Genomic DNA, 26,667 nt, shown 5'->3' on the forward strand with positions numbered 1-26,667 from the left:
AGGCAGGAGTTTCTCTCATCGTCAATGAACCAGCTGTTACGGCAGATGATCGTGCTGAATTTCAGGTCATTTGATAACTAGGGCAGGCAGCCATGTTTTGCAGTTCAGCTTGGGTGACATGTAGATTAAGAACTTCATCAGCACGATGCAGAATTGCTCACGTTTCTCGTTGCTCGGATGGGTCTGTGCTGGGGGTGGGGAGGGAATATTCAACCAGGTCCTGTCCTTGGCAGCCAGATAGCAAGAGCTGTCTCCTGCTTGGCACTTCTGCATGTGAGAAAAGTGCGGGACGTTGCTAGTTTTTTGGCTTTGTTATGAATGACATTCAAGAGTGGTTCTTATTTAGGCTACCGCTTAAATCTGCAAGCTGTTTGCAGGCCTGGGAGGCTCTGCTTGGTCATGTCAGCTGCTTCTTCAATATGAATTGTGGTGCCAGCTTCCAAACTTGCAAAGAAATTCTTATACCCATGTCAGGGAAGGCAAGGGAAGCTTCTGAATTCCTTCAGTGGCTTGGCAATACCTTAGAGGGGACACATGGGGAGCGGGGAGCCCATAGGGAGCCACAGAGGAGCAGCCTAACCATGCTCAAGCTGCTCATAAGAAAAGTGGCAAGGCTTACTTGGAGCCAGGGGAAGGATTACTGTAAAATTCTGGGGAAAGCAGCTGGAAGTACCATGGTAATTTTCTCAGCTTGGCAGGCTTTTTAGTTTCAGTGGATTCCCAGAAGAGTCAAGGACATCTTTGATGCAAAGAAAGGGATATCAGATGATGCTAGATTCCTAGATTTTTGAGTCAGAAGACATCATTAAAGCCATCTACTGTAATCTCTGTGTTCAAACCTACGGTGTTCTGACCATAAATTCTTTACCAAGAAGGTAATATTCTGTTTGTGCTAGAAAGGCATACTTTAGAAAGCCACGGTCTTGATTTAATAACTGCGTGTGATAGAGAATCTGCCACGTCCCCAGTTAAGTTTTCCCAACTGGCTCATTACCATTACTGATAAAATACCATGTCTGAAGGGATACGCCTTGCCTCTGAGAGCACCGAGCTCGGGCACCTGCCTTGCTGATGCTGATACGCAGTTTCCGAACCAGACTGTCCAGTCATCTCAGCGCTGGGCAGGATGTGACCAATGTGCCCACCACATGGGGCATCTGCACAGAGCGGGGCTACGGGAGTATGCTGGGAATCTGAAACAACACTGCTGTAAGAAATGTGGGAAGAAAGGCAGGGCTATGTTAGATTTCAAGAAATGGCCTTGAAGAGCCTTTTTGATGTGATTAAGGTTGTTTTTAATTAGAAGGCAGTATCTGCCCTCTCTTCCCCCAAGCTTCTCATAATGTAGTAAAAATCACCTACAATTCAAAATGGTAAAAATTTAGGGAGAAGAAGAAAGAGCAAGGCAATAGGTATTTTGGCAGAGAGCAGGCTGCTAAAGATGCCTGTCATATTAGAGGTGGCAGCTAAGGCTTATTTTCTGTGTTTCAAAGTGAATACACCCTTTAAGGCAAACCAGCTATTTTTAACTCTCATTCTGGGAAGTCCTTTTTCCCTGTGCTGGCAGGGAAAGATTATGTGCCCTGTGTCAGAGTTGTCTCACAACCATGAACTTCGTCAGCCTCCTTTCAATAAGGAAAGACAGATAATAGGGCAAAAGTTGGTCTCCCAAGCTCAGTGATTAATAAACCTCCACTTCTCATCTGGGGGGATGAACAGGGAGGAGGGAAGCCTGTTTCATTTAGGACGAGTGATCCCATTGTGTGGATGGTAAGACAGAGCCAAACAGGTATTTATACTCACTAGGAGGAGCGTTTGCACACCGTGCCCCCCCGCCAGGCTTGCTTTGGCACACCCAGCAGTGAGTCACCAGTGGTGCACAGCATGGTGAGCCACAGTGCAGTGACATTCTGTTTTCTAAACCCTCCCTGAATCTATGCGTATTTTGGTAGAGTCTGTGGCTTAGTCTCTTAGGATTAGACTCATCCCAGCTATATTTACACAATTGAAAGTCTGGTGTGGAGTCTCACCCAGGCTCCTCCTGTAATCAGCAGAGAGACACGCTGCCAGGGAGGATTCATTCCTCTTTCAGATTGGCACTGATAGCTGAGGAGGTTTTTGGAGGTTGGTGACGCAACCAGAAGTTTTCAAAGCTGAAACATTTTTAATTGTGCTAGCTAGCCTCTTTACAGGAGTTTGGGGCTTTTTCTTGCGTGTCAGGCTTTCTGCATTATATGAAATATACATCATAGTCTCCTGCAGAATGCCTGTTCTTATTCTCAGGGAACAGAATGCACTTTCTGAACATTTTCAAGTGAATCATAGTCAATTTGCAAGTTTAAATTAATTAAAGTTAGGCCCTCTGAGAAGTATCAAAACCATGTATTTCCTTTATACCAAATGATCTTAATAGCAGACTTCAGAATTCCCAAACAGTTAAATTAATGCAAATTTTTTGCAGAAGACAGTTTAGAAAGCAATATATTGTAATACAGGTGTGTTACTAGTTACCATTTAATTGTTACCATGCTATGGGCTACTGACAGGCAGCAGCTTAAATAACTCGCAAGTGGGGCAACTGTCATCAGACATGACTTACCAGCCTTCATCTTTCCTGTGCAGCTGTTTTGCCCCTAGCAGTACCCTGCAAAGAAAATGTATGTGAAGTGCAAGCATGTCCTTTAAAAATAGTTCAGTTTAGTACCACAAACACTGATATGATTTAATCATAGCATATTATTAGAGAATGGCATCACTACCAGATGCTCCAATGCAGATAAATTTCTGGTGGCTGTAATCTTTACTTGAGTTGATGGGGATTTTCTGGGCACAGTCTGTGAGACTTGCATCTGCCTGGAATGCTTCTTGCTCTCTATTTCTTGCGGAAATGTTCAGTCGTGCATCCTATTTAAAATTGCTTGTAACTGGAAATATATATTAGGCTCTAGTTTTGAAGTAGATGCTGTGTCAGGTGAGTCTTCTCACTCCCATGGGTGAGTCTGGGTTCAGGCAGCTGAATCTGGGCTGTCCATGTAAGAAATGAAGGTTACATGCTGAATTCCTGGGTCGGTCTCACACCCTTGTGCTGGTATTGCAGATACTGAAATTCAGGAGAGGATCCATCAGTATGGGCTCAGCCAAGGTCTCTGTGCAGGGAGCAGCTCCAAAGAGACAAAGTGTGAAGATGCGTGGGGTGCTTTCTCCCAAGTCTTAAATCTTTCCATACAGTCTTACTCCAACCAGATTGCTAGCGTGTGTGAATGTGGTGTCTGTAGACTACATACTAGCAGGAAACACTTGAGCTCTCCTTGGCATGGCACCCAGGAATCCTTTGGAAGTTGCAATGGAAATGGATGTTAAGAGCACAGAAAGATAAGTTAAGCCTGATTCAGTGTAACTGGCTTCTACAGATAGAACAAAATATCTGACACTGATTCTCAGTAAAAGAAACTGGTTTCCATCTTCAGGACTACAATGATCTGGGCAATGGCATGATGATGACGTTTTTAGTGTATTTGCCCAGCTGAGGAACTTAAAAATTCATTGTTCACCTTCTTGAGTGTTTTCAGAGCTCTCTAGAGTACACACCTTCTCAGAGAGTCAGTGGATAAAAACACTACTAAAATAATGAAAGCAAGCATTCAGTTCACTTCCCAGTGTTACTTCAGTTTTGGCATGACCTCTGAGTTCTTAGCTATCTAATGTGCTGTTCAGTGCCTCCCTAAGCACGGATAATAGATATTTGGAATAAAAACTGAAAGCAGCCTTTTCAATTAAGGGCAAAATGTACAGAAAGTAAAACGACACAAGTTGTATCAGCTGCATATTGGCTTCTATGCGCGCAGTCTCCAGATACAATCAGTAGGTGCTCAAACAGATAATTATAGACTTCCTGCAAAAGGCTTCATGTAGAAGAGCCACCTGCCTGCCTGCTACCACTTGCAGGATCAGACCTGTCCTTTATTTTTACTGCTGCAGATAGTGGAATTACACTTTTCCAACTTCTACTTGAAGAAAAGAAGCATTTTTCTAACACATCTCCTTTCAGAGGACTGCTGCAGCAGGTGAGCACTGGGCATGAAGATTTGTCAGCCTTTGTTATAGACTCAGTAGTGATTTATATGTGTCAAAATGCAATTTGCACAATTGATTTCCTGCTTCAAGGATTACTGGAGCAGTTAGCTGAGGGAGTGTTTGCCTTCTAGTTTTGCCAGCTAGTATTGGTTTGTGCTCAAAATAGGGTCAAGGTTATTTTTATACAGAAGTGCTAGATGTTCAGTTGAGTTGTTACTTAAACTCTCTTTAGGTGCACAGCATCTGCAAGTGCTGCTCATTCATGGATCATCTGTCCTGCCGTAGGCAAGCTGGCTGAAACCTTTGGGAAGGCAGGAGTCAAATTATGATAGTAAGAAATTAGGTTTTGAGGGCTTTTATGTCCATTACCACATGCTGCACAGCAGAATATCACTTCGAAGTGACTTCATACAGCTGGTGGCACATGTGCCACATCTTAGGAATCCCAGTACAGGTGTTATAAAAACATTTGGTCACAGTGTTTTCAGCCACACCTGAATTATTTTTTCCCAAACTTAGACAAACACTGAGAGTGTCCAGCAAGTCATAACTTTGTCTGAAGTAGAAAGCAGAGGTGGTATACTTCCTGGGGCAGCTGCTTTCTTGGGTTCTTTAGTTATTTTTCCTGTGGGCCGTGCTGCTGTTTCCCACTTCTGAGGGGTCATTTTATGGGTGATGTGATTGTGGATCCCAGTCTTCATTTTAGAGTCAGAAGTGATGGTGGAGTCCCTGGGGGAACCTGTCCATATGTACTCTCCTTGCAGATCATCTAAAGCCATGCTGTGCCATTCAGTCACCTGGTGGCACTGGCTCTGCTACCAGTTTCTGTGTTTGACTGGGCTATTTAAAAATATTGTGTTAATTTTAGGGTTAAGCAGAGGGAGAGGTAAGAATACCCACTCACACATTTTCTTGTTTCATGGCAGACTTTGTTGGCAGGGTGTTTTCTGTGCCAGTGGTAAATCTGCACAAGGATCTTCAGGAATTTGTTAATCTCTGGTAGATCAGTCTGAGATTCACTGAGATGCTCTTTGGCCTCAAATGGTATTTTTCAGCTTTATATTAGTCATGAGCATGTTTAACTCCTTAGACACCACAATCTTAGTGTGTAAGGGGTGTGTAAAACAAATAAAGAAAATATGGGGTATCAGGTAGTATTGGCCAACTAAGTAACTGAGTTAGATGCATTCTCATGACAGAGTGAAGTTGTATGTCTCTGAGTTTACAGATTCACACATGAGTTTGGTATATTGTTTTTAATTGCCTACATTGTGTAGTACTACTTTCTTTTGAAAGAGCAGGTAGTTCTGGAGGTGGTGCAGGGTAAGTCAGTGCTTCAGAGATCAGAGCTGATATTTTACACCAGCCAGATGCTTCTCGTCATTGTGACATACAGTAGGAAAGCACAGGGGAACAAAGAGGATTTGGAGTGTCCTCAAAACTAAGAATGCAATGGTTTGATCATGCCTTTTTCTCTATCCTGATGATAAAACATAGTCTACAATTTTATCATTTTTATGCCAATTTTGTTTATTTAAATGTATTTCTGGATTTTTTTTAAACCCTCAGAAAGTAATTACAGAAGACCATTGGCATGTATGGTTATGGAAGCCTGAATTCACACTGAGGTTTGAATGTAATATTCCTGTTTTCTGATGTGCCTCTAATAGCTTTATAAGCCAGCAAGCAGAAAACAATGAGCATATGCAGGTAGAATTTAGACCATCTGTGTGCCACAGTAGAAAAGATAGTTTGCTATCAACAGAGCTTTTGCTGCCTCAAATTTTGAATAGTTAATATTTGTTTTGCTGCATCTGATACTGCAGCATACTTAAGAGGTATCAATATTGTAGACTTAAAATGGGACATAAATAATTCATAGCAAAAGCATTAGAAAACATATGATAAGCAGCTTTGCTATTAGAATATCTACATATCACTCAAATACTCTGAGTATGTTGTAGGAGGCAAGGTACAGGGAGAGAGCAACTACTCAGTTATGCTGAATATGTATTGTTTGAGGACAGGAATGGTTCTGATACATTGCAAGGTAGTTATGAACCTGTCTCCACCTGGGGTTTCATCTGCCCTACCTATAGGAAGAGCCTTATAGTTTTTATTCAGTATATTCTAGAAATTAGATATTAGATAAAAGACCTACCTGCTGAGTTCAGTGGGTCAAAACATTAATAGGTCTAAATCAGAGTAGTGTCACTGAGGGCTACAGAGATACATCCCCTTAAACTAGCTATGACTTTGCTTGGGGAGTGCAGGATGGGGCTGTGTGAAGTCCACTGTAGACAGAATAATTCAAAGGCAAGGACAAGGGAAATAAATGGATCAAAGGACTGGTGATAAGGCAAAGGTGGCAGGGATACTGTTTAGCCAACCTCCTCATACAGACAGTCCATTAACTTAAATCTGATTGCCTCTGCAAGACTTGCCGTACTTGCATATAGAAGAGAAAATTGATTAGCAGACAAACTAGAAAGGGAGAAAAGTGTTGGCATCACAGGAGATCAGGAATGCTGGGATGATTAAAATAACCGGAAGCCAGTAGATGGGGATTTTAAGCCACACATACTATTTCTGAATACAGCACGTTCACATTTAAATTTTCAGACTAGTGCTCAACATTCATCACTGGTGTAAACCATTGACTTCAGCAACTACACCACCACTGAACTTGATCTTGCATGTTCATTTGCAGTCAAGCTAACTTTCTGCTTATTCACACTTTGCATTTATTGTAATTACTTGCATGTAGATGAACATATGGTGGTCTGATTGGAGAAAATGCAATTTCTTTATGACTTGTACAGTATTATGTGAAAGTCCAGACAATGAAGTCTGGCTTCATACACGCTGAAGCGTTGTGATAGGTGAGGAAGAGGATCCAATTAAATATTTAAGTGGCCGGGCCCACTTTGCTGCTACAGCAGTGGATAGATTACACCTGGTGAAACCTGGTCTGCAGTGGGGTGGTTGGTAAGTGCTGGGCATGAGGAAGGTGCAGGGAGGAGTTCGCTGAGGAGGCTGCTGCCATACTATGGTCAGCAGGGAATGGATTTGGCACTGCTTCTGCCTCTGCCACTGTGACTGCATCATCCTGTGCCGAATGTCTTGTAGGTGATGGAACCTCCCTGCTGCCTTGCATGCCCTGTCCCTTGCATGCCGTACTCTGGCTGGAGCCGTCCTGGGAAGGGGGAAGGGATAAGGGATGTTTGTACCAGGGTACTTTGCATAGAATGTTCTGTGTGCTACCCAGTTGTGCTGTGAAATCGCTTGCAGTTGTAGCTCATTGATGGATTGTCTTTTGCTTGCTTTTAATTCCATCAGGAGGGCAGTAGGATGCTCACTACGATTCTATGAAATGACCCATTAGGTTCAGATGGCACCAGCATTAGTCAGGGCTGTTAAATCAGGGAAAGTCATTACAGTGAGAATATGGGATGATGACTTCTGAATCAGTGTGTTGGATTGCTTCTGTCTTTACTTGCTAATGAATAGTGTCTGTACTCACAGAATAGATACTGGTTTAAAAAAATTAGATATGAACAAGGGCAGCATTTTATACCTGCTATAGATATCTGGATACTTACCTGGGTTTTTTTCTGCGCAATGATCTGCCTGTTAAATTCAAGCACCGTTAGCTTTTTTGGAAATGAGGATTTGCAGGGTTGTGTAGGGCTGGGTGATTAGACTGAAAGAGAATGGGTAGATTTACTATGGACTTTCCTGCTTACTGGGACTTTTACTTCCTTGGCTTTTGGTGTAAGTGTGAATGGGATCAGGTGCTGTATTTGACTTTTTGTTGTTGTTTATCCGTTGAATTTATTAGACTTGTGAGTTTATTATCAAGGAGTACTACTCATTTCTAATGATGGTTTTCCATGGGGTTTGGGTTTGGCTTTTTTTCCATAAATCCCCAAATATATCTCCATTTAGTTATGTTTTCTACAAAATCCTCTGTCGTCCAGCACTCTGTCCAGGTGCATGTGCCCATCCTAGTTACTTTACAGCAGTGTTGGGTTTAAATCTCAGTAAAATTGATATTAACCATTAACTAGATGCAAACTGTGTGTTTGTACTGTGGTGTTTTCTACATGTACATGTTGCTTTGGTGCACATATGGGCCCTGCTGTTCTCCATGTTGTGGAGAAGACTGCCCTGAGGAGTTTACTGTCTCACCAGAGAGTGGAAAAGGAAGGCGACATTTAGAAACTTGCAAGGTTGTATGTGGAGTTGGGCTGTGGTGCTCTAAGCATCTCAGGTGCTGTACCAGGCTGCACTACGTAGCTATATTTTTCTGATTTAATGTGTCAAAAGTCTTACTGTTAAACAAGAGATGATGTTTGACTAGCTAAGTATATAAATGGCTTATTGAACTCCTGTACATGCCCTTTCTCCCTGTAGCTTCAGAGATCTTAAGGGGTTCAATTTGTCCCCAAAAAGGCTTGAATTCCTGCTTTTTATTTGATGTAAGGAATTGTAAGTGTGAAGTGGGTATAAACCAGTATATGCATGTATTCACGCAAATACACACATGGTCACACTTAATAAAGGAAGATACTCAGTTTATATTTCAAGGAACAGTTGCATGAGGCTTGAGATGTGAATGGGGAAGTGCTTTCTTAGCTCAGTGATTCTCTTATTGCAGAGCACAAGGCCAGCATGGCCAGTGGTCCCTTCTCTGCTGGGACAGCGCCTGGCAAACTGTCACTGGAGTGAAACAATTCATGTCCTCATTAAAACCAAATTCAGGAAAATACCTTTGCAATATAAGCTATATTTTAGATGGTATGTATCGATTTACATCCTCGGCTTCTTCAGAGCATCTACTGCCTAGGCTCTGGCATTAACCAGATCCCAATGCAGGGAGGTGACAGCTTCTCAGTATGGCCAGTGCTTCAATTTTAACAAGAGTCTGATGATATTTGCCATTTTTCTTGAAGCCCCATTGCTGCCTAAAGGCACAAGATTATGAGTTAATCTTAACCTTTATTGAAAAGTTTCAAACGTGAGTGTGCAGGAAAGCAGGCTTGATGCACATTCTAAAAAACAATCAAAAAGGACTGGGAAAAAAAGAGAACTGAAGTGCTTGTGGGCTTGTTTATTTAATACTAGTAACTGTGGGGTTTATTTAATACTTTTTTTTTTTTTTTTAAGCTAGTAATATGGTCCTGAATTGTATGGATTATTTTTTTCACTTAATGGCAGTGTTTGAGATCTTGTCCCATTGTCTTCCCTGTATGTGTTTATAAAGCCAGCTACATTGGAATCACACACTTAGAAATTCAGCAATACCTTTTTTCCTTAAAAAGTATTAAATAAAAAAGAATATTCCCATAGCATTCCATGCACATACCATTTTTCTCGGAGCCAGAGGCAGTTCCCAGAACAAAAGCAATTGGTCATCAACTAAAGAGGATGCTTACTTATCATGAAACTGCCTGTGGAAACAAGGCTGTTTCTCTAAATACAGCAGAGCCCCGGTGTCAGCCCCTGCAAAGGAGGGAGGTGCTGATCGTGCCCCCTCGGTGCTGCATGGCAGGTGGCTGCCTTATCTGCCTCTATTCCATTAGTGCATAACTGAGCAGTTGCTGAATTTGTTCTTTCTTGCTCAGAGCTCAGCACCTCAAACAGAATCCCCCTGGGATGCTCCAGTTCCACCTTCCCCTGCCCTACACAGGTTTCCTGTGCTCATCTTGCTGGCCATACTCCCCGTTTCTTGGAAAGCTGGCACTGCACAGGCTCTGGTCCTGTCCTGACATGTTCACTGGGCTCTGCAGCGCTGGGGCCCTATCCAGTTAGCTGTGTAGGCATCACCTTCTGCTTTATTGCCATCCTGAACGTCTTGTGCTTGAAGCACTTCCCTGGTAAGTGGGGGACCAAGGTTCAGCCACTTCCCCTGCCCAGAGGGAACTGCAGCTTTCATTTCCCACCTCCCCCCACCCCAGCGAGTTCATGCTGTTCCAGATCAGCGTGTGGTTTTTGTCTTCCTGTTAGGGCTGAGTTGCTGAGAAGAAAATAATTCCTAATTCTCCTGCAATTCTTATTTTTTATGTTAATCAGTCACCGGATAAAATACAGGGAGTCCAGACCAGACACATGGACATCCCACCACTGTTGCACGCCTTAACCATGGGGATGCAGTCCTGCCATGCCAGGTTGCATTCTGACCCCTGATAGCCCTGGATCCACCTCTTTGTGGAAGGCTTCCTTTTTGCACACTCACCTACACACGTTTTTAAATTTCTTTTAAAGCTGGTTTTGCTATCTTTTGTGTGAGAAGTAAACCAAGCTGTGCTCCTGAGCTGAGGCACTGATGGTGAGATAAATGCACCAGCCACATCCTTTACATGTTAAATATGATCCCTGCTGTCAGAGTGCAGTCGTTTACTGCAGGATCTGCTTTAGCATCATCTCATCTTTATTGCATTCAGAATTAAAAGAAATAAGTTTTTCTTCTCCAGCTCAACCAAGACACCAGTATGAAAAATTATGAAATGCTGTGCCAGTGCCATGATGGATAAACAGTCAGGATCAAACAATTACCATCATATTTTATGCAAAATAACTGAAACAGCAGCTTTAGCAGTTGAGTCAAAGGCACACTGGTTTCATGTTCATGTGTTCAGTAGCACTTCTAGTGATTCAAAGATTATTTATTTCTAATCATCTTGCAGCACTGGATCTTTGCATGACCTTTCTATTTAGTAACTCCTCTCTGCATCAGTGCGCATGCACAGCTGTATGCCTGTGTACGTAGGGATCCCTGCAATTCCATTTGTTGGATTTCCTTAAAAAGATAAAAAAGGACTGTGCACGGTGCACACACCTGTACCTATGTACTTGAACTAATGATAGGGTAGGGCACTCCCAAGTTAAATACCAGGCTTGTTTTTCCAGCTCTGTCACTGTCCTTAAATCTTATCTACATCAGAAAGTTTCAGCAGTGAATGTTAAATCAGTTTTTAGTTTAAGTGAGCAGAATTCATGCAGACCTCCTTTGGTCACACTCTTATTTCAGTTTAAGGAGGGCCTGTTTCATGTTAGATTAATGCAATCTTACAGGTAAAAGGTGAAAGAAAAATATAAAGCAATCTTGGGAATGGTGCTTTTAAGAGCTTCTAAGATGGGGGTTTCTACAATTCTGCTGAGAGTTGGTTCCTGGATACACACTGCTGCTTGTCTAGTGTACTATAAGGTAAAATGAGGTTATATAAAACATTGCAGTGGATGGTTTTAAGAGGATGTGGTTTACTTTGCACTGCCACAGACTTGGAGCACTGTCGGTCACCAAGGGACAAGGGAGAGAGGTGGAGAAGTTTTCTGGCACAGAGCTGGAAGTGCTCATTTCGGTGCACTCTTGTTGCCATAGGTCAAACCAAATTTAGTCTGCATCAGAGTAAGAGTGCCTTAGGTGACCTTTTGCGTAGGTTTAACTGTGTCAGTAGCAAATCTCACCTGTAGGTAAATTGATGCAAACAAATTTTACTTGTGCAGACATGAGCTGGGTATAACTGAGCCTCTTAACTTCTGCCTTACGGCATTGGTGAAGCTTAATTAAGACTGATAATGTTCTTTGCAGTTCTCAGAGGAAAGGTTTGGTCCATGTGTAAATCATGTTATAGAAGGTATTTAACGTACTCTGTTTCAAATGTTGTGGAGGCACCCAGCCTGTGAATAACAGCTCTGAAACTCTTTCTAGTTCAAGTTAATGTTTAATAGGAATGAAGCAAACACTGCCTGAAAGCAGGCTTTGTGGCACTGCACCCAGACACTCCCTTCAGTGGGTGTGCTCCCTCTCTCTCTCTGCCAGGGTTGTTTTGCTTACCATGGACCGAATGATCCAACAGGATCCTGTAGTCACGCTGCAGGACACGTAGAGTCCAAACCCCCAGCATGGAAATGCTGTGGCAGCACACATGAGGGGCCCATGGCTCTGCCCAGCTGCAGTGTTGGGGCACAGAGAGCAGGACAATCCCTCTTCCAAGTCCTTTAACTTACCACGGAAATTTAGGTCTACTTGACCTGCCATGTCATCCAACTCTGGTTGTACTAGCTTGGGCCCCAGAAGTAGTGTAGGCTTATCTGTGTGCTTATCTAGGCTAATTAGGTCTGTGCTTTGTCCAGGATAATTGTCTCTGCTAATGAGTCGGAGTGCAGTGTCACTAGCACAGCTGTGTTGCACCCGGATCCTGCGCTGGCTCTTTCTGTGGGCACTGACTGTGGGATGTGGCTGTGCCAGGATGTGTCTGGTACGTGCAGTCCCCACCAGGACAGACCAAAGGGGCCAAGAGCAGGTTGGGGTCCTCGAGGCAGAGGCAGATGTTCAAAGTGCTGACAAAGTCTTGGCAAGAGCAGCGTGATTGCCCAACAACAGCAGCAAGAGAGCTAAAATTACAGCCAGGCTGTGGACGGAGAGAAGCAATGGAGAAAGAGGGGCAGATAACTTCCCTCCCTCTGCCTGGAGCCCACTTGACTACACATACACATTGCAAGGTTGAGTGCTGTGGGATGTTTGGGGGGATCAGGCAGCAGCACAGCCAGCACCAAGGAACACCCCCAAGTTTGTGGGGTTGAAGAGGAGAGGTTATGGTGAAGACAGCAAAATGCACCACCCAGCCAAGTCCCAGTGTGGGTTTGCAGGTTGGCCCCAGGAGCTGGCAGCAGCCTGGCCAGGGCTCATCCCCAGTGCCCTGACACGGGGAACCCAAGCTGTACCTGAGCAAGCACATTAGGATTAACATTGGTCAGAAATGCTTTTCACACGCTGTTATTTTCTTCTGTCACATTCCTGGGATATAAATGACAACAGGTCAGACCTGGTGCCTGAGCCTGAATCTCCCGTAATCCAAGCATGAGGGAGAGCTGTCTGTCTGTCTCTCACCTCTTTTCCTCCCATGGTCTGCTCTGGAGGTTTTTCTATTCGCACAAAGTCATCATGTTCTGTTCATACACAGAACAAAAGTTTTCCATCTCATGAATTTAAAGCTCAAACATATTTCTTATTCGGCTCTGACTTGGGACCCTTTCCTTAGCCCACCAAATTCAGCACTCTGGTCCATAAGCACCATGGAGGCTATGGAGGTTGCAGAAACCCTATGTGCGGTTTGCATCCAGTGTCTAAAATGAATAAAAGATCTGTAAATGGGCTAGATTGGACCTTCTGTATTGAAGAAGCACAAAATCCTGGTTCCTTATGGAAACGGGCCTAGCTTTGCCATTTTGCTGAGTGCATGCAGTCAGTGGTGCTTGCTGTTGTAGCATAAGTAAAAGAGGAAAAAGAAACGCTGCTTGGGGCTGCCTCACCAGGAGAGAATTGACAACGTTGTTCCTGCTTGCTTGTGCCTTCCTGCCGCAGCTACACCAGAGTGGAAACAGGAGCATGGGTTTTTCCTCAGTGACAGCTTTGGTCCTATTTTGTGGCTGGACATGGGTCCAGACATCTCCAAGCACTAGTAGGGCACAGTGGTGCAGGACCAGCCACCAGCATATGGAAACCATCACCCCCACTGCAAAACAGTGCCTTGTGCCAGGAGTTCCCCATCACTGTCTTTAGGGACAAGCCAGGGAAGGGCAGAGCTGGCTGAGGCAGCAGAGCAGGAGGAGAAAAAGCAAACATGGAAAATGTCTGTGTGCTCCCAAAATCTGCCTTGAGCTGAAGCACAAGATGCTTATATGAAAATGTAGTTAATTATTACAAAGCAAGGAAGCGAGGAAACACAGACATTCACAGCATATCTCCCGCATTAATTAGTTGCTAAAATGTAGATTGCAACACCTGTGAAGCTGCAAAGGGGTCAGTAGCAAAACTGACTCTCCTGGTTATTGTGCTGAGAAGCACTTTTCTCTTTGAGAATGTTCCCAAAGGCTGTCAGGGTCCAAAGCAGCTCACAGGGCAAATACAGAAGCATCTTTAACCAAGGATGCCAGCACCAAGGGCACTTACTGTTCATGTCTGCTCAGGTCTGAGAAACAGCTAAAAAATGTGGAGAGGAGTTAAACCTAGAAGTCCACTCACATTTAAAAAACCCTCTGTCAAACAGGTACCTGCTGTATGTGCACTGCAGAGGATACATATAGACAACCAAGCATAAAAATAAACCCTGCCTTTCAGTGTCAGTATGAGCTTTGGCTGAGCATGCTAAAAGCAAATTCAAGGATGAGATAAACAAGAAGCTCCACCATTACAGAGATTGAAGTCGTTTGCAGAATTCACATTAGATGATGGTGTGCCTGGGTCTGCTGAGAAGTCAGGATTGAGATGGGAGGGAAATCTAGCAGAATTTATGTTTCTGGCAATGAACAGACGTGAAAGCTTGGGTTGGACTTTTAGATTTACTGCCCACCCTCAGGCAAAATCAGGGCAAGCCAAAACAGAGAGCATCTTGCCTTTTTCTTTAGGGTTTGCAAATTAAGGTTTCATGTTACTATAGAAAAATTATTCATTTGAATAAGATCACAAGCAGGATACTGGAAGGAATTATATCTTATGGCCATGAGTAACTCAAGTAAAACAACCAGTGCCAAACACAACTGGTATGTTTCCTCACTGGTGGCAAGAAGAGCTGTAAGCCGACTTGGGTGTGACTGCCCTGAACACCCTGTATCCACATGCAACTTGCCTCAAACTCTTTTCCAACCACTTCCAATCAATACAAACAGGTATCCCTGTTCCCACAGGTTGAGGCTGACCTCTGCAGGTGGTCTAGGCTTTTCCTCAGGTAGCATTATCTTGCCAACTTTTACTCCATTGCTTCTTGTTTTACAAAGGAGAGAGGACAAGCTACCTGTTACAGCTTCAGTCTTGCTCTTCTGTTCATGCTTGCCTTTTTCTGCCTCCCAACTTTGTTAATGTACTTCACTGCTAAAGCACTTGGAGAAGAAAATTGTGTTAAACAAGACTAATGTGCAAAAGAAGACATTAAAGATACCTTAGGTTGGGGTATGAAGTGAAGACAGTTTACTTCTCGCTACTGGTCACTAGTGAAATAGAAGTAAAATGAGTTTGGAAAAGATTTAAATAAATGAATGCAGTTTACTGCAGTGTGTTGATTTAAGTAAGAAATCTAAACCTGTAAAAGAGGAATTGGTCATTATTCAGAAAACTTGTTACATGTCAGGGTCTGACTGGAGAAAACCCAGTGTTGGACCTATTTTATTCATGATCCCCAGAGTGAAATTAAGATGCAAACGAGGTCAAGTACCACAATTGATCAGTTTGTTTATTATAGAAAGACAATTATTATAAAAAAGGACATTATTCTAAAAAAGAGATAGTGATAGGACAGATTGGAAAAAATTACAGGAATTAAGCAAGCATTCAGAGTGCAGATCCAGTGGATCCCGTGGATCCAGTGGCGTCCCGAGGCTCCATAGTCATTGTCTTTGGTGCTAGGAGTCATAGAATCATAGAATAGGTAGGGTTGGAAAGGACCTTAAGATCATCTGGTTCCAACCCCCCTGCCATGAGCAGGGACACCACACGCTAAACTATGTCACCCAAGGCTCTATCCAGCCTGGCCTTGAACACTGCCAGGGTTGGAGCATTCACAACTTCCTTGGGCAACCTATTCCAGTGCCTCACCACCCTCACTGTGAAGAACTTCTTCCTTAGATCTAACCTAAAGTTCCCCTGTTTAAGTTTAAAGCCATTACCCCTTGTCCTACCACTACAGTCCCTAATGAAGAGTCCCTCCCCAGTATCCTTGTAGGCCCCCTTCAGATACTGGAAGGCTGCTATGAGGTCTCCACGCAGCCTTCTCTTCTCCAGGCTGAACAGCCCCAACTTTCTCAGCGTGTCTTCATACGGGAGGTGCTCCAGTCCTCTTATCATCCTCGTGGCCCTCCTCTGGACTTGCTCCAACAGCTCCATGTCCCTTATATGTTGAGGACACCAGAACTGTACACAATACTCCAAGTGAGGCCTTACAAGAGCAGAGTAGAGGGGCAGGATCACCTCCTTTGACCTGCTGGTCACACTTCTTTTGATACAGCCCAGGATACGGTTGGCTTTCTGGGCTGCAAGCGCACACTGCCTGCTCATGTTACCGAGTTTCTCATCAACAGGGCTGCTTTGAATCTCTTCTCCACCCAGAGTCCCCCAGGGTCCATAGTTGTCATCGGTGGAGGGTGTCTCACATGGCAATTACCCGTTTCCCCTTTTATTATGCGTTGGGGGGAGTACTTCTGTTCTTGATGTTTTGTATGGCATGCTCCCGGTGGACCAGTTTTGCTCGTCTTGCAGCCAGCTTTTCAACTGCACATGTTTGTGGCAATCCTTGAGATAATGGACAGCCATTCCTCACACCAATCCTTGAGATAATGGACAGTGGAGTCTTAGCTCCTCCCACCCATCTTCAAGATAGTGGACCTCAGCTTCTCATACCAATCTTTGAGACAGTGGATGGTGGAGTCTTAGTTCAGTTCAGTCTCTCACACATGCTGAAGATATTGGTGAAAGAATTAAGGCTTTTTGGGGGCCATACATTCATGTACCCTGTGCATCTGAAAATTTGTCCGACTTTTTAAATTTATGTGCAAATAAAAATATCTGCATATTTGTCACCACTTATACAAAGCATTTTCAAATGGCAATTATTTACTGACTCAGGTATTAAGTAGCTTCTTTCCTTTCCTTTTTTTTTTTTTTTTTGGTTGGGTTTGTTTGGTTTACAACCCATATATCTAATTCATGACAGTGCCCCCAGGAAAAAGAAGTTGGATTTTTTGTATGGTGTTGATAGTCTGGTCTTTGATTCCTTCTATGTGTCTAGTGTTAGTCGAACTGGCCACACTGCCTTATTTTTCTGGGCATTTGGCCCCAAGAGAAGACTCATGCCAAAGTACTGGATTAAGATGGCATCATTAGAGCGTCCTATACACTTTGACATGATTTATAGCCAGGGAATAATTGTTGTTTCTGCTGCATCATCCTCTGATCTTTCACGTTGTCGCCTACCTTTATCCCTCTTTCCAAGCAGGGTGCCATCTTCTGTATGACACTCTGAGTCTTTATACAAAGGAAATATTTTGTGATTAAATCATATGCAGTGATGATCATGGCTAAGGCTTTTCATGGTGGAATTAGTTCCCAGTGAGGAAAGTGTAACTGACTTAAGCCTTGATCATCCTTCACCCAGAAGTCTGTTTATTGAAGTATCTCACAGGTATGTGTATGTGAATGTGTGTGTTACCTGCACACACCAGAGCCAGGGTCCAAACCGGTGACAGTAATAACTGTGGGGAGTCTGGACCAATTCCTTACCTGTCTTCCTGTTGAACTCACAAGTTGTTTAAATACACGTTAACTGCTGCTCAGAGGTAGCTCTGGCATTCTTTCTCTTCAGTGGTGAAGATGCACAGTACAAGCATTCACACAGTAACATGACATCCTGGTTACACCTTAAACATGTGAGCCTCCTGCTCTGTGCTTCCCAAACACCTGCAAAGTTTCTTTCCTGAGGCTTGCTTCCAAAAAAACCACCCACCCTGCCTTCATTGTTTTGTGTGATCTTTACGAAACGTGGCATTTCTGTCTAAACAGTTTGCCTAAGGCCTGTGGCAAATGATATTAAGTTGTCAGTCATGAGACATAAAAGAAGGGAACTGTCTTTACTTCATACCCAATCCAAAGGTATTTTTAAATGTCGGAGCTTTGGACTCAGTGGTTGTCACTGGCTCCATTTTTGGAATACCCAAAACTGGAATACATGGGCCCTACTTTCAGAAAATGCTGTGTTCCCTTTCTGGAAATGTTAGTCCTTGAACACATTTCAAAAATAAGCACAATTTCTTCAGGATCAGTCAGCTCTGGAATTTCTGCCATCTTGCCAGTTTTCACACAGTCATACTTTCTAAATTTGTTTTCAGATGACATTCTGCCTGGCAGAAACATACAAAGAAATTGGAGAGAAATATCCTTAAAAATTTGTGAGTGACATATTTGGGTTTGTGTTTAATTCTTGTTGGATAAGTTTTAAAAGGATGAAACTTTACATTTGAAAATGAAAGAAATAAAGTAGACATAATACTTTCAAGCATATAAGTGATCTATTTCTCAGTGCTGTTTATCAGGAAAATTGCAGTTGCATTTAATTGAGCTCTCATGTTTAGTCCCACTTGAAACCCACCTCGTCAAATCAATGGAACAATCCTCCTTCCTCCAAATGCAAGATCACTCTATCTTATGTTAACAAGAATTACTGTTATTTTCCGAATAAATATTTCTTTCTGAAAATAGCATGTAGTGTCAGTATGTTTGATTAAATGTCGAAGAACAGAGATTAAATGATCAGAGTTAAGAGAGGAGATGTGACTTAAAGGGTGACATGCATAGCTGGGTTTTGTTGGTGAATACCAGTGAAAGCTCCCCTTGATGTGGATGCTGCAGAAGCAGAAGACTGACAGCACTGGAAAAAGAAAAGCCACCTTTGTACCACAGTTGTTTAATTTTTCATTTCCTTACACCTTCCATCAGGTAGCGTCAGCATCAGCTGGCTCAGCTTCAAAGCAGCACTAGCTAGCATGTATGCTCATAAACTCAGCACTGTGGCTGAATCACTGTGCAAGCACAGAATAAACCAGGGATCTGAACCCTGCAGAAGCTAGAAATGCATCCCAGTGCGATGGACTGTCTTTCCACAGGGCATCTTTTGCAACACTGTGGGTCTTCACCATCTCCAAGGGGTTAGTACATAGCCTACAGTTTCTATTATGCCAAGTTTCTGGACAAATCTGCTTACACATTTAGCAATCAGATTCTCCCAGTGGGACTAAAAATTTATAGGAGGCAATGATTTGTGTAATAGGAAAAAATTAAACGAAAAGTCAAAAGAGGATAATAATTCTTGAGGTGTTTCTCTCATAGTAAGATGGCAAAGCAATTGCTCTGAGTGGCACAGTGGCACTGTTTTTTGGAAAAGTCAGCCACATTTGCTCTCATAATAGCATTCTCTCATTTTTTCTGCAGGTCCAGCTGCCCAGCGCCAGGTCCAGAATGGGCCATCTCCAGACGAGATGGAAGCACAAAGAAGGTGAGTTAAACAATTATGGTAGAGTTCTAGTTTGTAACTTGGATGAACGTGCAGTTATTGCTCACCAATAAGCACTGTTCCTTTTACTTGTATCTATTTTAAGCTGATTCTATGTTTTCTGCAATTATTGTTAATGATTCTGTATTGGCTTTTAAAGGGTGAGGTGAACTGAAGCTCTAGGTAAACTTTGCTCAAAAGCAAGCAATGTTCAGAGTTAAAGACAAAACACATTTAAAAGAGATTTGTAGAGTGTGTGTTTCTCAAGCATATTAAGAAAGCCTAACCTTATCCTGTTGTGGATCATCTGCTGGCAGTTGACAGTCATATTGCCCAAGGAGCATCTGGTGGACTATATGCACTCTGAGTAATAGCTTAGGCACATTTTGTGTGAGGTTACTTCTATACCATATGTTGTGCCTTTTATGAATGTTTTGCTCTAAACCAAAATAATAAATGAAAGTGTAAAGTCATACCCTTCACCTTTACACTTATGTCAGACTTCATGCCATTATCACATATGTCCCTTTCTCTAGCTGCTAAGAGTTGTTCTTCTTGACGTCAAAGGGGAGGTGGGCAGGAGCCTCCATAATGAAATTATGAGGCCTGTGTCGTTGCAGCTTTGCTGATTCAGGCCAGATTCCTGTGGCAGCAGTAGAAATGCCTGGCGCAGCAGTATCCCAAGACTAAGGTTTCATAGGGATTTACATATGGGTCAGTGGATAACAGTATTTCACTCGAGATTTGTAAGATGTACTTTGGGGCAGCAGAGCTATCACAAGGGTCAGAGGAGAGCTCCTGCTCACCCGGAGGTGGAGGATGCTGCCTGTCCCTGCTGCCTGGCTGAAAGGCCTCATCCAGCTCTTCATTTAACCACTGGCAATCACTGATTCTTCAGACCATACATAACTCAGACCCCAAATTTAGGTGTCTGGTCTGTACATTTAAAGTGTGGGCAGCTTAACTACATTAGTAAAAGGAAAAAAAAAGGAATACAAATTATTTTTTGTTTAGAGGCAGTAGAAGCCTTTTATATAGGTATTGTCTCACTGCTACAGGGCACATGGTTCTCGGAAAGCCTCTTTTGTTCCACTGGACTGGAATAAGCTATGCCAGTAGATGCACTGCTTCTGCACTAGAGGATTTTCAGCTTTAATTATGCTGATGCCTTCTATAAGCAGAGACCAGAACTAATTTTAGGCCTAGCTTTTTTTGAACATTTTATAAGCAGGCAAGGAAATTAAGTTACGGTAACTACTCTGCAAATTTGTCTGTTTAACAGGGGGTTTAGAGACCTTTACACAAATGTTAGAAGAATATATTTTTAAGACAGAGTGTAATTTGTCCCCTCTTGTACTTTACTCCTTGCATACTCCTTAAGCAGCCTTGTGTCAATGTCAGGCTTTATTTAGTTCCACTTTATTTAGTTCCACTTCTAAGAGTGTAGGAACTTCTCCTTTTAGCAGTTCTTTAGTGCTAAACTTTAGAACTTCTCCTTTTTCCTTTAGTGTGGGAGGCACATATAAACTGTTTCTGCCCAAGGGCAGACAGGACTGGCATGAACGCCAATGACTTCAGATGGCAGTGGGTCACTCTTATTTTGGGGAGCACCTTGCACCTCTATCTGCTCTGCAGCAGCTGTAATGACTTGGAGATGTCTTACCCACATTTCTTTGCTGGGCTGTCAGGCTCGGGTTTTCCAAGTCTCTCAGGTCTCAGATGGAAAATCTGTGTGTCAAGAAAATTTCACTAATAAATGCCAAGCTAAGATAGGGTATGCTTAGGTAATTCTTAGTACATGTGTTTACAATTGAAATTTTAGCAGTGCAGTTGATGCTGTTGCATGTGTTCAGCCCATAACTATCAAATGAGAGTCAGGGTATGTATTGAAGTAAAGATTTCTATTTATTTGGTTTAAATTGTCAAAGCTTGATTGAAACCAGTTGAATCGGCCAGCTAAGACTGTTCTCAACACTGTGCTCCCTTTGCACATATAATAATTTTCTCAGATGCTTAGAATAGTTTTTTAGAAATTGCCCACATTTGATGGATTGCACGTCCTAAACATAAAACTTTTTTAGGATTGAACCCTCCACAGTGAACTCGTGGATTTTCCTTTCCCACCTATTGAATTAGAATTGAAATATGGGAAATTTGTTTTGCAAATTAAGACATTCTTTTTTCCTACCTAATATAACTTTATATTTGTGGACTTTTTTCTTTTAAAAAGCTGCTCTTGGTGTGTAAATAAGATAAATATTTTTTTTTTTTAAATTGCAGACTCGGGATGAGACAAGTAAAAAAAAGTAACAGGGACATCTGTCTAAAATACTATGTAAGGACTGAAAATAGAATGTTGCTTAGAGTTGCCTTACTATAGAGACCATGAAGTAGGGCTGTTGCAGAAGAAAGAAATCTCTATGCAGTTAAGGCTGTATCAAATATATTCAAGGCAAACTTACCCTAGAAACCATGGAAGAAAATAGTAAGAAACCTTAAGAAGTGCTTCGGCAGGGTAATTTCAGCGTTGGTTTAGTGTTGTTGAAACCTTTGGTCCATCCATGCACACGGCAGAGGGCCTGGCAAATATTCTAGGTTTTAGCTATCAATCTTTTTAACAAGAGAAGTGACAGGGTGGGTTTGTACCAGGGGTCAGGTACAGCTCCTTCTGCAGAAGTGTTGCAGTGTGCGAGAGAAGACCTCTGCTGATAGCGCCTGGGAACTGCACATCTCTGGGAAGCGGAGCCAGGGAAAAGGCTTGGCAGTGCATTTCTCTGTGGGACGCCAGGTCTGGGGAGCACAGGAGCTAGCAGCTCCTGCGGAATAAGGTGCCCAAAAAGCAGCACTGCAATGATGTGATCAACTTTTCATTTGTGGAGGAAACAGGGCGGTTGTGGTCCAGGGGAGGCTGTGCTGAGGCATGGGCTGGCAGCCAGGCTGGCAACACCAATGCAGGGCTTGAATGTGAAGCTGGTGTTGTACCGTCAGCAGCTAACTCCTTCCTTATGTTTTCATTCTTACTGTAAGTCCTTTGGGCTCTTGATCATGAAAGACTCAGGACTCTGTCATTTTATGCAAGATGCCCCTTACTCTTTTCTTGCAATGCTCATGCACTTCAAGTTAACAACACGCATGGCTGCTGTGCTTTCCTGGCCTTGGGCACCAACAGTTCCTCGCACAGAGCACATTGAAGAGTTATCTTAAGTGGATTGACTGACCCCTATCGTGTCCAGCAGGTGCAGGGCAATGTCGTGGTTATACTTCCCAGGGCAAGTGAAATCAAACTCACCTGCATTTCAAGGTATCAGCGTCTCTGTGAGGGACTGGCTCACACCACCTGAGACATACAGCTTGAGTGCTTCTCAATGTATAAAGCTTTCACTCAAAATTATAAAGAATACATAATGACTGAGGGTTTTTTCATTGCTGTTTTAGACAAGTGATGGAGCAACAGCAACAGCGCCAGGAATCTCTGGAAAGAAGAACCTCTACCACAGGCACGTATCAAACCAAGTCTCTTCTTGCTTGTCTCCTCTAGATGTAGTTGGTTTTGTGCGGTGCTATGTAAGAGCTAGACTGCTACAAGTGGTTATAGCTATAATTAGATTTCAAATCATTTTCAGCTAGAGACTTACCTACATTTGGCCATGGTTTCACAGAGGCTCGTGTACAGGGCATCGGGTGGAGCTCGGCAGGTTTTGCGCTTGACAAACCTTGTACAGCTGAGGGGGATTTTAGACATACCAAGGGCTGTGCTTCTTCTACACCCATGAGGGGAGCAGATAACACAGCCACCACAAGAGCTGACTCCACGTTTCCAGGGGATGTCAGCGCACAGCGGTTGATGTGCTGGATGTGCCAGGTCAGGTGCTCCCCATCACTCTGCTGTGTGCACACAGCAAACTACAGCACAGAGGAAAATATAGCTCTAGATGCTCGCTGGTGGGGATTTTGTGGTCATGAAGTGAGGAGTCTTCTGTGAGCTTAATGGAAAAAATATATATATTTAATGAGCTTATAAAAATCTTCTATAGCATATTAAGTTGCACTGAGCTGAGAGATGACAGGAATAGCTTATAACAACAAAGTATGGCTTTGCCTCTCTGAAAGAAGGCAGAGCAAGCAAGCCAAGATGGCCATCTTGTGTTTGGGCTTTTGTTTTGGGGAATTTTTTTCAGTTAATCTGGCCACATAAATGCAATATTTTCCCTCAGCTGTTACAACTTTTTAGGTTTTGGCTTGAAACCGGCTCTGACATACCCGCATACCTTAGTCAGCAACAGAAGTTCTTGGCCTATGTTTCGACAGAGGTTACTGCGTACTATTCTGCTTAGGGAACATAGCCAAAATCTTGCCTCATCATCTGTGAGGAAAGGGATGTGGCTCCCAGGGGCTTCTGGCTGTTCCATCCCTGGCTACGAGGTGGCCACTGCTGTGTTCAGCATACCCCTTGCAGCTCTCCTGGTGCAAGGGTGATGCTCGTGATCCTGACTCAGATTCACATGGGACTTGGAGGAGGCTTGCTGGCACTGGAGCACGCAGCCCATCCTGTTCTGCAAGGGTCCCATTCCACACAGGCTCAGTTCTGCTGAGGATTGGAAACCCCCAAGCTGGTGCCTGCACCATCTCCTCTTTGCTTTGTTTGAGTTTCTGTTTGCGTTTACTTCACGGTTCCTTTTCTTCGTTCCGCTTTGCCTTGGTTTCGTTCCTGCTGCATAGCCATCTTTTTCGTTTCATTTGTCTTTTCCGTTCTTTTAGTTTCCACCCATCAGATAAGCGTGTGCTCTCCCCACTCTGAGCCCCAGTCTCCTCCTCCCACCTGCAGTAACTGTGGTGCTCCTGCCTCTGGTGCTGTGCCCCCACCACCACCTCATGCCAGCGCTGTCTCTTCGGCACCCACTGTCCCTGAGCCTACTAGTCCATCCTCTTTCAGACGCCTGTGGAGAGCCAAAGAAACACCGCAGCTCCTGCACAGGCACTCAGCCTCCGAGCTGCCAACAGGCCCAGGTTCCCCCCCTGCAGCCTGCCCAAACCTCAGGACTGTAATGCCAGGCATCAGGCGAACCTCACTGTCTCCACCACCTCCCCATCCTTCCTGCTTCCCCTGTGCCTCTCACCAGCCTCTCAGGCGCCTTTCTCTTTCATGCTCTCCTTGGTCTTCTTCCTCTGCTACAAATGCACCACCTGTGCAGGGGGGTGATATCCTGCAGCCACGAGGTCCCACCATCCTGCCTTTGATTCCTGCCCTGCCTGAGAGGATCAAGGGACCCAGAGATAAAGCAAGCCAAGAGTCCTTGGCAAATGTACCTCTGAATGGCCATCCTGAAGACCAAATTGCTTTAGGCCCCTCTGGGACCCAGGTGAAAAGTGTGGATGGGTCCTTCTTTCCACACCTAGGAGCTGCACCCTCTTCCCTACTGCCCACCATCACCAGCCCCTCCAGCTCCTTTGGCCAGGCTCCCTCCCCGTCCTCCCAACCACCAACACGTCCTCCACAGCAGTGGTATCAGCCCGTGTCACACTGTCTTCCATTGCCTTCCCCTTACGCTGCTGTATCTGAGGTGACTATGCCCAGGAGGACCCCTCCTTACATGACTTCATCAGCCATTGCCCACTTGAGTAAGTACTGATTTTGAATGAGTTGTGACCTGTACAAAGCCTTAGCTTTCAGCTGTTTAAAAAGCCCCGTTGGCACTGCCTGTGGCAGCTAGAAGAAAAGCTGAGAGACCAAAGGCTACTTCTGCTTTATGTGATTTCTGAAAGGTGTTGAAGTACCAAAACCACTCGGGACTGGTCCAGGGACCTTCTGAGCTAAAAGCAAGGCAGAAAAGAATTAGAGGACCAGGGCCCCGTAGCTGGGATCTTGCAGTGCATATTCTGACTGTATTAGCCCCAAAGGAGATTTTTATCATTCAGCAGAGTCAAATTGCATTTTGCAGTGCACTTCGTACAAAACCTATGTTCAGCTGGTCCAGATGTAGTGGATTGGGCTAGTTGTCCGTGTATCAGTACTGGTAGAGGTTGTGATTTTTATTCTTTTTCTTCAGTGGTATTTCTGTTACTAGCAAAAGATGTAACATGGTTTCGTTATAGAATCCCCTGTGCTTGTGTAACTTCCTGGTAACTGCATCTATAGTTGAGGGCTTGTCACTGTAACTATTCTAGCCTTTTTCATTGCAGGCAGATCAAGAGCTTGGGTCTGCCACTTTGCATATAATGCTTAAATGATGTGCCTAGAAAAGGAAGAAAACTGAGACATTTCCTTTCACTTTCTGCTAAAAATACTGCTGCAACCACTAGAGGCTCAGTCCTTCAGCTGATATAAGCTCTTGAAATCTACTTAGTTCAATGAAGTTATTTTAAGCTCACATCAGTCCATTATTTTGACTCGGTTCAATTTTTGCCTCAGGCTGTCTTCTAATTAGGTGGGTGTAGTTTTGCAATTACAATTAACTGTGCCCACAATGAATTACTAGCTATTATGTTTGTGAGCCAAAGAGGGGTTGAAATGTTTAAAGTATTTCTAATAGCAGCTATGGTTCAGTTCAAGAATGGAATTGGGAGTGTGAAATAATAGCAGAAATAACCACAGAAATAAGGCAGTATTGTAAGAAAACCTAGATAAGAAGAAAAACAGGCTGTTGATGTTAAATACTGTTTCCAAATGTTTCTCAGTCAAAACCTGCCTGTCTTTCAAAATAACACTTACTGAACAACTGAACCTGTGATTACATATCAGGAGCAGCCTGTTCTGAGAGAACATAATGTGGAGAAATACCCTTGGGCAGGTGTATTTGTTCAATTGACCTGTTAGAGACAGGCATAACAGTGCAATGGAGTTACCCACCACCAGCCCCTCCAACAGGCTGCTGCTTGAGGAGCTTTGCTGAACCTCAGGTTGCTTGGAGCTGGAGTCTCCCCTGTTATTTTGCAAGACTGGCTGAGGCCATACACCTTATGTTAACAGAAAGGAGGATGTGTCGCTGTAGTCCACGATTCTGGTGAAAAACTGATGTTAACAATAAGTTCAAGGAATCGGTTGATGTAGTTTATTATCTCCATGTAGAAAGCTATGAGACAAGCAGGAGATGCCACTTATGAATTGGGAAGTGTTGTCCGTGTTTTGACTTCAGCACAGAATAAAACACTAGCTCAGCCAGGGAGAAGAGGTGGGAGAAAGCTAGTTTATGTGACCGGGTGTTGCAGGAGGACTCAACTGTAGCTGATTGACCACTGATGCAGCCACCGTTTTCCATTCTTCTGCATTCTTGGTGCTTCCTTGCATTGATCACTCATCATGCGGTCACGTCATGGCCCTGGGAGCAGAAACATGACCTAGCGTACAGGCTAGAGGAGATTGTACCTCAAGTGTAATTCATATTCTCTGCATTTCAGGCCCAGCACTTCCACCTGGTCATCCCAGTGGCGCTGCTGTGATCCCCACTTCGTCCGGGGGTCCCCCACCTCCGCCACCCCCCCCAGTCCCTCCGCCGCCCATGGGAGCTGCGCCCCCCCCACCTCCCCCACTGCCGGCAGGTGTCGGCCAAGGGGG

General features: G+C 43.8%; 1 protein-coding gene across 1 annotated transcript in view; it reads left to right on the forward strand.

Moving 5' to 3' along the window:
- LOC104406338 (ena/VASP-like protein) overlaps positions 1–26,667 on the forward strand; it is a gene marked incomplete at its 3' end in the record, with an annotated part of 60,339 nt that overhangs the window by 32,833 nt on the left and 839 nt on the right. Inside the window, exons 3-6 of the mRNA XM_010015285.1 lie at positions 19,055–19,118; positions 22,551–22,612; positions 23,874–24,734; positions 26,511–26,647. Coding sequence (XP_010013587.1) covers positions 19,055–19,118; positions 22,551–22,612; positions 23,874–24,734; positions 26,511–26,647 — 1,124 coding nt within the window. The remainder of the gene's footprint in view (positions 1–19,054; positions 19,119–22,550; positions 22,613–23,873; positions 24,735–26,510; positions 26,648–26,667) is intronic.

Source organism: Nestor notabilis, unplaced genomic scaffold (genome assembly GCF_000696875.1).
Source record: "Nestor notabilis isolate BGI_N333 unplaced genomic scaffold, ASM69687v1 scaffold21425, whole genome shotgun sequence".
In the NCBI taxonomy this organism is placed as follows: Eukaryota; Metazoa; Chordata; class Aves; order Psittaciformes; family Psittacidae; genus Nestor; species Nestor notabilis.